Below are 11,451 nucleotides of genomic sequence, written 5' to 3'. Positions count from 1 at the left end.
CAGAGAACAAAGACGAAGCTAATGAAGCTAATGAGCTGTGGCTGAAGCAAATCCCCCTGTGAGGTCCGACCCACGAGTTATGATGTCCCTCAGCAGTCAGGGATCATTATGTATTTTAAATGTAATTAACAGCAATAAGTTTATTATGTGCATAGACACGAAACACAAACGTGCTTTGATAGAAGTCAGAGCCATCTGTCCTCATGCATTAACTAATAACTCTTCACTGTGCTGTCACATGAATGCAGTGTTACCAAGCTGTGATGGTTTTAAGCTATTCCACATCCTGATGTTCTGCTAATGTGCATTACAGAGTCCCAGCTTTGATCTTTAGATCATTTGATCCAAAGATCTGATCCATCACCAGGTGAAGCTCTGCTGCTGCTGAGGTGTTTAATCTGTAACATCTCGTTTTTGATGGTGACCTTTGAAGCACCTCTGTGAGCGCGCCCAGAGTCCAGGACAGCAGGAGGAGCCGTGGAGAGTTAGTGCAGTTATAGGTGCACCCAAACAGCTTCTGTGACTCATACCGCCGCTACTTGTTGAGGGACGCTGCCGCTGTCACACGAAGCTCCCGTGCGCACCTTTATTTTCCGCGTGCATGCGTGCGCGCGCGCGCAGCGGGGCTGCTTCCTGCTCACTCCGCGGTGCTGGTGCATGGAGGCGGCTGGGCTGGGCTCTGCTCGGCTTGTGTCCGGCGGAGTTGACGGAGTCAGCGCGGCGTCCCTGCGGCGGATCTGTGGGGACGGGTTTAGGGCTGGGCTCGATTCAGCCCCAAACCTTATTCGGAGTCATGCGGACGTCGGGTGTCTTCAAACTGCCACCGAGCTGCAACAGGAACTCCGAAATCCAGGCAAGTTCACAGAAGTGTGTGAGATTGTGTGTCTGTGGTGGTGCAGTCGGAGCAGCGGGGTGACATGAACTCTTTCATCCTGTAACGGAGCCGTGAGCTGCTGTGCTGTCGGGGAGGAATGCAGCAGCTCGGTCATCAGACAGGTTGCATGTCTGTCAGTGCGGATAGTCCGGCACGGCACGACAGTCCTATCCGTAGCTGAGGGACGCTTATCCCAGTCAGTTGATAACGCTGATTTTCACCACAGCATTGTTGCTGCTTCATTTCGCTCCGTCTGGGCTCAACAAGCTGGTGCGTGTGACTGACACGGCCCGTGTGCACCAACGCTTTCGCATTTGTTCATTTTCGTCATGTAGCACAACTTGTGGCTTCTCGGGAATTGAATTGATCCAGACCAGCTTCCTGTGCCGGCTGTAAACTGCAGATGCACAGTATGACCGGGGCAATGACACACTGAGTGCGGCTTCCGGAGCCACACTGTAGAGAAAGTCCTCAGCAGACGCTCCTGTCTGTGTCATTCCTGCGTAATTACATGACCACAGGGTAACAGCGCATCATCCGGATCAGGCGTTCACCGTCATGTGCAACCATGCAGCACATCACACCCTCACCGACACAAACTTGTGCCACAGCTGCTGAACGCAGTCTGCTGCTCCTCTCGTTTTTGTTACTGCAGCGTTAATCCCACGGCAGATGTGTGTGTGTGTGTGTGTGTGTGCTGGTCAGCTCATTTATTTGGTTATCACGTGACCAGGGGATAGCTGTGATGTCATCAATTGATCATTAAGATAAAACGATCTGTTCAAACTTTTAATGTTTGATCTTATAAACAGAAATCTGCAGTGACGTGTGAAATATTAACCCTGTGTGAAATCAAAGCCTGACGTCAGCACTGACTCTGGCTCTGGATGTTTTGGCCTTCTGAATGTCTCCTCACGATGAACTTCTTCCTCGTGTCTGTGGCCTCGGATAAAACGGTGACATGACTTTTTTCCACAGTCAGGTCCTTTAACACTGACGGCCTGCTTACATCTCACATGAAGGCTGTACTGATAAAACACTTTCCTGGTTGTCTGCATGAATGAATTCATTGCTTTTTCACGTAGGACGCTGTTGTAGGGATTGTTGATATAATATCTAATATATAATACAGTTGTTAAATAATTTAATATCACTGGGAAGTTCACTTGAACACGACATCGAGCACAGAAATGTGTGTTTAATGCATCTACTCTTTATTACTTGACTAAAAATATACACAGGCTCGTCTTCGTGAACAGCTTGTTGGTCCTGCTGATATCCTCCCTTTCCTCACATTCTCCCAGCAGGCGGTCGTCAGTCTATCGTGGATGCTTCATCTGAGCTTTTATGATAAAATCAGCTGCCTGATAAAACAAGTTCAATGAGACTGATGTCGGACATTAATGTTTGTGTAAAACGTAAACAACAAGCTGGTTCGCTCTATTTTATGTGTTATATACAAGTCTTTCCACAAAAAGCTGGATGTTGTCTGATAAACTTGTATTTTATTCTCAGTAAAACATATTTAACGTGTTTAAGAGGTCAAGAAAAACCCAAGAAGCGTATCAACAGACAATAGACAGGTCAGTGCTTAAGTAAGAAGGATTTGCAGTACAAACACGAGACGTGCAGTGGAACTGCAGCAATAATGTACTTAATGATGGGTTAAGGTTCCCACTCTTATACTTGATTAAGAGCAGCCACCCTCATATGTCTTTAAGATTTAGAGCTGAGTGCATTATTACTTTGTGTATTTGGCACAAGCATTCACAGAAGGACAAGGGGAACATTTAACGCTCTTTGGTGCATGCTGCAGTCACTGCGACTGGAGGTGGCTTTTCCATTTCACTTGTTCATTACTGTAACTTAGGAAGAACAGCATATATGTGAGTGCTTCTGTTTGTACCTCGTTTGATTTACAAGCTCTCCACAGATGTGGACGTTTGAAGGTTTTGGTGATGAACTCTGGGGAAAAACCCACTGTCAGGTGGCCAGTAATAAGTAACTACAGTGAGCTCTGGCAGGTCTAAACATATGAATAAGTACCGTATTTCCCGGACTACAAAGCGCACCTGAATATTAGCCACACGAGCTAAAATCAGGGGAAATCCTGTTTTGTACATACATTAGCCGCACCTGACTAAAAGCCGCAGGTGTTTCAATGTTGCCTTATCATATGTAAGAGAATATGCACAAAGCGAACTGTCAGGAAAGAGATGGCTGTTTGGAGACACACCCCTTTTATTAATATTTTGAAAAACAGGTTATGGGTACATATTTGCATAACTTTTTAGGTATATATACAAGTAGCGGTAATTACAAGTACGAAACATGTACTGTGCTTCATAAACGAGTAACAAATGTAGTACATAACAATAACCTACAGCACACCAGAAACATAGATTGGACTACCTTTTAGGCTCAGGTGCAGTGACACGGCTTTAACATGAAGAGAAGTCAGTCATTCACCATCTTTCTCTTCTTCCTGCACTAAAGCCACCAAAGTCTCTTCTCCAGTGTCGGATACGAACAGGCTCAGGATGGCTTCGTCATCCACTCTCCGCTTCTCTCCTTCGTTGTCACTTTCAAAACCAAACAAATCCTCGTTGTCAGAGTCAGAGTCGAACACCCTCTGAAGGGCCGTGGCGCTGTCCTCCTCCGTTGGTGATCGTGGATGTTTTCACACTTTTCCACGCTGTCAGAATCCACCGGTGGAGTTGAGCATAACTTGCTTTTCGCAAGTTTATCGCCGCTCATCATCCACGCCTCCCGCTGAACGCGCAGCGCTACTTTGAAGTTTGTTTTTCGCACTACTTCGTACGGCACTACGTTGCCTGGCGGACGGACATGTGACCAACATACCACTCTTGAACCCCGATCCTTCCGCCAGGCAACGTAGTGCCGTACAACAGCGGAACAAACAAAACAAATCCTCTTACGATATGACAAAAATCATGGACAATCCTTAGAAAAGCCGCACCTGACTAAAAGCCGCAGGGTTCAAAGCTTGTGCAAAAAGTTGCGGCTTATAGCCCGACAATTACGGTAAATACTAAAACTGAAAAATACTCCCATTACAAAATATTTTGAAGGCTTCGTCAAATATTATTCGTTTCAAACATTTGCCCACGTGTCTGTCCTCAGGCTGCCATCTCTGGTGTTCTTGTGCAGTGATAACATGAAGGTTCAGATTAGCATTAATTTTGGCATCAGCCTTTGTAGCCCGAGGACTGAGAGCGAGACAAAGGTTAGTGGTGTGTATCACTGTCTGCTGCAGCAGAATTAGCAGGGAGATCCAGACGGAGCTTCACTCAGACAGCCACAGTGTTCACTGTCACCTCAGCCACCGTGAAAAAGTTCAGACATCTCTGTGAACGTAGCTGCAGCCATTGCATGTGTTTGACTGAACCGAGACATTAACTCTTTACATTTCCTCCTTCCTAAAGCACTCTGACGGGTTGTGACTCAGACCAGGAGCTCTGGACTAATCTGTGCCATGAAGACCAAGAAATCTCAAGCAGTCAGGCCGAGCTCACCTGCCCGTCAACCAAAGTCTCGCTTCACCTTACGAAGTAGAAAGAAGAAGGAGAGGTTGATCCGAGGCAAGCTTCGCATCCGCTCCATGCCCGGAGCGTTCCTCGTGCTTGGCGTGGTGGTGGTGGTTGTTGGCACTGCTCTGGCTGTGGCAGGATACTGGCCCTATCAGATATCACGGTCGTCCATCCTGGGAGCTGCAGATGGGGAAAGCGCCTCTGAATCGCAGACGTCCGGCTGGCGTCTGGGACCCAAGGGCTTCCTGTCCACAGCCAGTCTCATTCACAGTGAGAGGATGAAGCTGTTGGGACCAGTCATCATGGGGGTGGGTCTCTTCATCCTCATATGTGCCAACACCGTCCTGTACGAAAACAGGGACAGAGAGACTCAGATGCTGCTGGCCCAGATGCGCAGTGTTATCTGCTCCGTGTCTGCGGCTGTGCCTTCAGCTGACCTCAAAGAAATAGCAGCAGCCAATTCGATGGCCAAACACTACCAGTGGGTTAGCAGTCTACCAGCTGCACATCTCAACGTTCTCTGTCTGCAGCAGCTGACCACCTCCGAGCCCCTGCTCCAGAGCAGAAGCACCGCAGACCAGGAGCACAGCATGGAGGGCTTCTACCAGCAAGCTGTTCTTCAGATGGAAGGCCTCCACCACCAGGACTCAAAGCCTCCGCGTTCCCCCAAAGCTTCCCTCTCCAGCTCATGCAATTCCAGTCAGACTGACTTTAATGCACAGCTGGGTGCTAAATGTGAAGAGAGAGCCAGCTGCAGTTCTGGCCCACTTGTTAAGACCAATGTGTGCCTGCTATCTGCAGGCTCCTTGTCCACCTTAGGGGTGGATGAAGTTGATGTCCCAGCTGCTCAACCAAGGCGCTGTCACAGTATGAGCTACAGGACTAACCCCTACACAAAGCGAACTGGTAGGTGTATGCAGAGAGAGCACATTCAGGCCAATCAGCTTGAAGTCACCCTTGTGGAGGTGAGCTCACAGGTTTGCGTAAACGTTCTTGGACAGGTTGCCGACTCTGCAGAGCAGACTCACCAAAGCTGGCCTCGAATAGATCTGGGCAACGGCAGACGATACCTGAAACTGGAGAACAAAGAAGACTCGGTGGAAAAACTGCTGGACCAGTTGGAGCACCAGTGCTCTCAGGGGGATACGAGTTTTGGATCTGGGCCTTTCCAGTGATGCTGCAAACCCAGAATGGAATACTGATATCTCGATTTGATTTTAGTTTTCACTTCTGTGCAGGGCAGAGAATAACCGAGGAATATTTGGAGTACGGCCTTTCTATGAAGCATTTGTTGAGCTCTTTCCCAAGCTTCAGCGGAGTATTGATACACAGCGTTTGCTTGGCTAGATGTGGCAGATGTTTTCTATCATTCAAGGAGATGATGAATATCCCTCCCCTACACTGATGCAGCTGAGGGGATCAGTGTTTACTTCTGCTGTTTGGGTTGGCAGCATTGCAATAAATCAGCTTGTATGTTGCCAAAATGTGTTTGCCTGTTTCTGGAACACAGCATGCACAGCCCAGTAAACGGAGCAGGAAGAGACTGTTTACACTGTGCAGTCCAGAACCAAACTACTCGGACTCCCGAGTCCATGAAGAGAAATGCAACCAGTGTATAAACATGGGACTTTTTCCCTATTCCAAATGCAATGCATGACAGTGATGTACAATATGCAATATGTTGCATCTCAATTCTTATGCAAGTGATGTCATTGTTGGTTTTATATGCATAAGTAGTAACAAATGGTTATTCTGATTTAAAACAACTTGGATCTTATTCTCGTCTGTGTGTAGATAGATGTATACCCATTTCCTACAGAATCAGTCATGATAACATTGTGCCAACATCAGAAGACCAGCAGTGTCAGCCTGCACTTCATGTTTGCTGTTCTAGTGTGTTACAGCACATCACTGAGAGCTTCAAAATGGACCTTTAATGGTAAAAACTGCAACAAAGAGACAACACCCGATCCAAATCCTGCAGCTGATGACTGTTGACTAATTTTCTGTTATTTTAGCTACTCCACAAAATGCAAAACATAACATTTTAATTACATGTGTCTTCATTAAGGTTTGATGTCTCGTTATTTACCTGTTAGAGCAGTTCACAAACATTTAATGATGGTTTATAACCCACGTTAATCGACATTAACATTTAGCAATGGCTGCTTGGGACTATAAGATATTTGTTAAATGATTGTGTATGAAAGCAAAGTGCTACTAATGTAGTAACTAGTCTGTCTGATCACTTGGTTAGTGTTTTTGTCATGACTAAAAATGGTGACCAAACCTATGACTAGGGATGGGTACCGGTATCCGGTGCCATGATGGCACTGGTTCTGATATAATCGGTAGTAACCAGACCGAAAAGCAGTGCACATTTCAGTGCTTTATTTTTCCTGAGATGTGATACACTTTGGATTCTAGCCAATCATTTTACGTTTCCGAGGATAGTAGGCGGGTCCAGGTACGTACGTTCTTTTAGAGCAGAGCTACAGATTAAAAACGCCCAAGGCGAAGCGGTCAAAGTCTGGCTGTACTTCACAGCAAAAGATGCAAACTCAGCAGCTGCAACAAGTGCTTTAAGCTGATACTGTGATACTGTCAAAGGAGGTAACACCTCAAATCTGATGAAACACCTGGCGACGCATAGCGTTTTTTTAAAAGCCGAGAAATGCGCCGTATTTGATAGCTTGCTGCGAGACCTCACACCGAGCACATCTACTGCGGGTGTGGTGCCTGTTATCGACCCGGAGTTAGCAACATCCCCCAAAAACCCGAAGAGGAGAGTCCTGGCCCCTAGCCCTGCCAGTGTAGCAGAAATGATGAGGATGATGATGCAGCAGCAGCCGTTCTTCTCTGCGTGAGTAGCTTAATGTTGTTCGTGTGTAATTTACGTTGAGTAGGCTAACCACGTTATTACATTAATGCATGTAAGGTGAACTAGCAAACACCATCATAGCTACATGCGGCTGTCTTCTTGTTTGATGGCAGATACTCCCTTCACCCTGGCCAAAAAGGCTAAAATGACCAAAGAAAAAGTGGAAAACAGTTAAACATGAGAGGTTTTTGGACAAAGTTTGTGTTTTTTCCATTGTTTAAGCACCGGTTCGAGCACCGTTTAAGCACCGGCACCGTTTCAAAAGTACCAGTTTGGCACCGGTATCGGATAAAACCTAAACGATACCCATCCCTACCTATAACAATAAGATCCAAGTTAACAAACAGATTATTGAAGGAAGAATTGTTTGTTCTCCTGGTGAATGCAGTATCATCTTGTGATGAATACAGGGATGCCCCCTTCTTCTGGTGTCCAGTCGACTCTTTCATAGTGTGCCCAGTATTTATGAGGAGGGTGACCAAGCCCCCACACATCTTCCACTCTCGTCACATCACCCTTTGATCAATGGACTGAATGGATTGTGTGGACAAGGCAACCCTGCGACTCCACTTAGATTTAGTAAGGTTGCTGTTACTGCATACAGCTGGGTGTCATAGAGGAAGAAGACGATGATTTACAGTCTCTGGGCCCTCCTTATGTGCAGATCTACTCCGCTTTTCTTTTGTCTGTGCTGCCTGTTCTGTATGCCACATGTCTCTACATGCATACCAAGCAATATGTGCAGAACAATCACTGCCTTGTCCTGTGCTGGACACCAAATTATATAACATTGCCATTCCCGTGTTACAAATATAAGGCAAAGCAAACATCTTTGCTGTCATCTCATTTATGCACACTGTCCTCTCTACACATCACTGACAATCCCATTCTTCACTTAGGAGGAGACCTTGTATATTAAAAACATAGAACTGGGATCTGGACTTTCGCATCCCTCCTGAAATCCTCCAGTTGCAATTATCCTCAGCAAAGCCTGATGTATAGCTCCATATCCCTCCCCTCTCCTTAGCTTTTATAGTTCCTTCGGGGCAGGTATGCAGTCCCTCATGATCTCCTCTTATTTAATTGGTCGTTTACAAGATGGCCTCTAGGTTTCTAACAGCTCATAAAGCTAGCAGGCAGGACCTCCTGCGCTCTGTGGCAAAAGTACAGGAAAGTAGAAAATTACAGAGCTGCAAAAAGGTGAAGATGTGAAAAATGAGATCATAATTTAGAACGTTTGTGCCAGACATCAGGTCTTGTTGTCATTTGCTGCACTGGTCTCTGCAAGCTGCCTCCACACTGCCAACCAAAGCAACGAGAGCAGGGAAGAGGCTTCTGCAGTGAATGGCTTTGTTAAGCATTCAGCCACAGTCATTTGCACGTAATTGTTACTGTCCAATAGCTAATGTAGCCAAATACATTAGGATCTGGGAAGCACTGAATAGCAGCATGTGCACAAGAGCTGAGTAAATATTACCACACCAGCTCAGTCAGTTATGATTATTACTGGCTTCCTGTTAAATCCAGAATTCAAAATCCTGCTCCTCACATACAAGGTCTTAAATAATCAGGCCCCATCTTATCTTAATGACCTTGTAGTACCATATCACCCTATTAGAGCACTTCGCTCTCGCTCTGCAGGCCTACTTGTTGTTCCTAGAGTATTTAAAAGTAGAATGGGAGGCAGAGCCTTCAGTTTTCAGGCCCCTCTTCTGTGGAACCAGCTTCCAGTTTGGATTCAGGAGACAGACCAAGGGCGTAGATTTGGTTTTGGCATTGGTGGGGACGATGATTCAACCACCGAACCCTGCCCCGTTTCTTTTCTTTTTTCCTTTTCGTCTTTGCTTCTTGATAAAAAAGGAGAAATATACTTGCCTACATATGCTATTCTACCTGCTTTTAAACCATTTAAAATTACAATTCATAGTTTTATATGTGAATTATATAACGTTAAATTACTATTAAACAAATGACTAAGTATTTTAGGCTTTAGTTTACTTCAGCCATATTCCATATAAATCATGTATCATACAAAAATAAAAATACAGTCATGACAATAAAAGAATATGACTTTAAGGACTTAACATCATTACTTCAGTTACACCAACATCTCTGACACATCAGCACTAAGGGAACACTGAGTGACCTGCTGGTTTTTGTCCATAAAACTACTCGTCTAAGATTATCACAGAGTAAAAGATCTCTCAGCAACATTATGCAACATTTTAGGCACTGTTGCCCCGATCAGATCAGTGAGCTGGGATGTTTTATTCCAAACATGAACTACTGTTACAGCAACAGACATGGACTACATGTCCCACACAACAACTCAATGTCCACTATGTGAAGCAGCCAAACACATGCCTGCTCCTCTCATTAACTGAGATAAACTGCTGGCATATTTGTTTTACATCTATACTGTCCAGTCTCTCCTGGTGGACATGGCATCACGTGGTTACATACAATTTTAGACTGATGTGGGCCAAAGCCTAAAACGATGTGCCGGGAGTTTGCTGTTCTCGCCGGCTCAGATATTTGAAGTTTACACAGCTACATTCTCGCCTGAAACATTTTTAAAAGTTTATTTTGAGACCCAGAAAAAGTAATAAGAGTAAAACTAAAACTAAGTAGCTGCAGTAGTAGTTATTGTTGGAAACTGGAATTGGCTGGGACAATCTGAGATATGGTTTTTCAATTTTGTTGTCCGGGTGGAAAAACGGGAGAAATTCGGGAGAATTGTGGCTCCGGGAGATTTTCAGGAGGGGCACTGAAATTCGGGATTCTCCCGGAAAAATCGTGAGTGTTGGCATGTTTGGCCTAGCATAGCCTGTAACGTTATTGTGACATATTTTATGAGTGAACTTGACTTTAAGTGACTTACAGGTTTCTTTAAAAAACACTTTCTTATATCCAGCTTCTTCCTCTTTGCTGCCGTCCTCCTCTCCTCCTCGCAGTGCAGGTTTGCCGCTGCTAAAACTAAACAGAGCTCCCTGAAAGGCTCAGCCAATCACATTGGCCATATTTGTCACATGAGGTAGGACTCCAGTAGAGAACGTAATTTAACTCTTTCTGCTCCGCTGGGTGAATGAGACGCTGACAGATCGCTTTTTTTTTCTATCAGTTTTGTTTTTCTTTACTCGAAGAGATCAAATTATTGGTGGGGACACGTCCCTGCCGTCCATGCCAAATCGACGCCCTTGAGACAGACACTATCTCTACTTTCAAGATTAGGCTTCAAACTTTCCTTTTTGCTAAAGCATATAGTTAGGGCTGGACCAGGTGACCCTGAATCCTCCCTTAGTTATGCTGCAATAGATGTAGGTTGCCGGGGGATTCCCATGATGCATTGAGTTTTTCCTTTCCAGTCACCTTTCTCACTCACTATGTATTAACAGACCTCTCTGTATTGAATCATATCTGTTATTAACCTCTGTCTCTCTTCCACAGCATGTCTTTATCCTGTCTTCCTTCTCTCACCCCAACCAATCACAGCAGATGGCCCCGCCCCTCCCTGAGCCTGGTTCTGCTGGAGGTTTCTTCCTGTTAAAAGGGAGTTTTTCCTTCCCACTGTCGCCAAAGTGCTTGCTCATAGGGGGTCATATGATTGTTGGGCTTTTCTCTCTGTATGTATTCTTGTAGGGTCTGCCTTACAATATAAAGCACCTTGAAGTAACTGTTATTGTCATCTGGTACTGTACAAATAAAACTGAAGTTCTTTCATCCCATCAGTTTTAAGGTAAAGTTTTATTTTTGCTGCAGCTTCTTGCAAATCATGTTACTGCTATCCCATAACGGAGCAACTACAGGTGTTTTACAGTGAATGTGGCACTCAGCACTTAGGATTTTTCCCCACTGGGATGTTGGGACCAAGTTGTTAAATCAGCATTTGCAGCTATCAATTCAGAGGAGAGCAATAAAAAAACTAAAAGCAAACATGATTTTTACTACACAAGATTGCAAGCTGCAACTTTCTGCTGCAGTGAAAGCTGTGAAAAAAAGCCAAGTACAAGCTCGGTTTCAACAAGGCTGGGACACTCTAAATGTGAATAAAAATGGTTCATGGGTCAACACACTGTATTCACAATAGAGCAGAGAAAACATCAAATGTTTAAACTGAGAAAAATGTAAGGTTTTAAGATTGTCCA

General features: G+C 45.0%; 1 protein-coding gene across 1 annotated transcript; it reads left to right on the top strand.

Annotated features, from left to right (window-relative positions):
- The first annotated feature begins 431 nt into the window (after nt 1-431).
- Nucleotides 432-6,817, top strand: tmem200b (transmembrane protein 200B). Its single transcript, XM_087835172.1, has 2 exons — nt 432-853; nt 4,321-6,817. The coding sequence occupies exon 2, from the start codon at nt 4,371-4,373 to the stop codon at nt 5,598-5,600; it is 1,230 nt and encodes a 409-aa protein (XP_087691298.1). The 5' UTR covers nt 432-853; nt 4,321-4,370; the 3' UTR covers nt 5,601-6,817.
- The last annotated feature ends 4,634 nt before the right edge of the window (nt 6,818-11,451 follow it).

This window comes from Neolamprologus brichardi, chromosome 22 (assembly GCF_056152115.1).
Source record: "Neolamprologus brichardi isolate AB-2024 chromosome 22, ASM5615211v1, whole genome shotgun sequence".
NCBI lineage: Eukaryota > Metazoa > Chordata > Actinopteri > Cichliformes > Cichlidae > Neolamprologus > Neolamprologus brichardi.
The sequence above is the reverse complement of the archived record's forward strand: the minus strand, read 5'-3'. Positions and strand labels throughout refer to the sequence as shown.

Excerpts from the sequence above, each read along its gene's own strand:
- tmem200b (XM_087835172.1), top strand. The coding sequence starts at position 4,371 with ATGAAGACCAAGAAATCTCAAGCAGTCAGGCCGAGCTCACCTGCCCGT.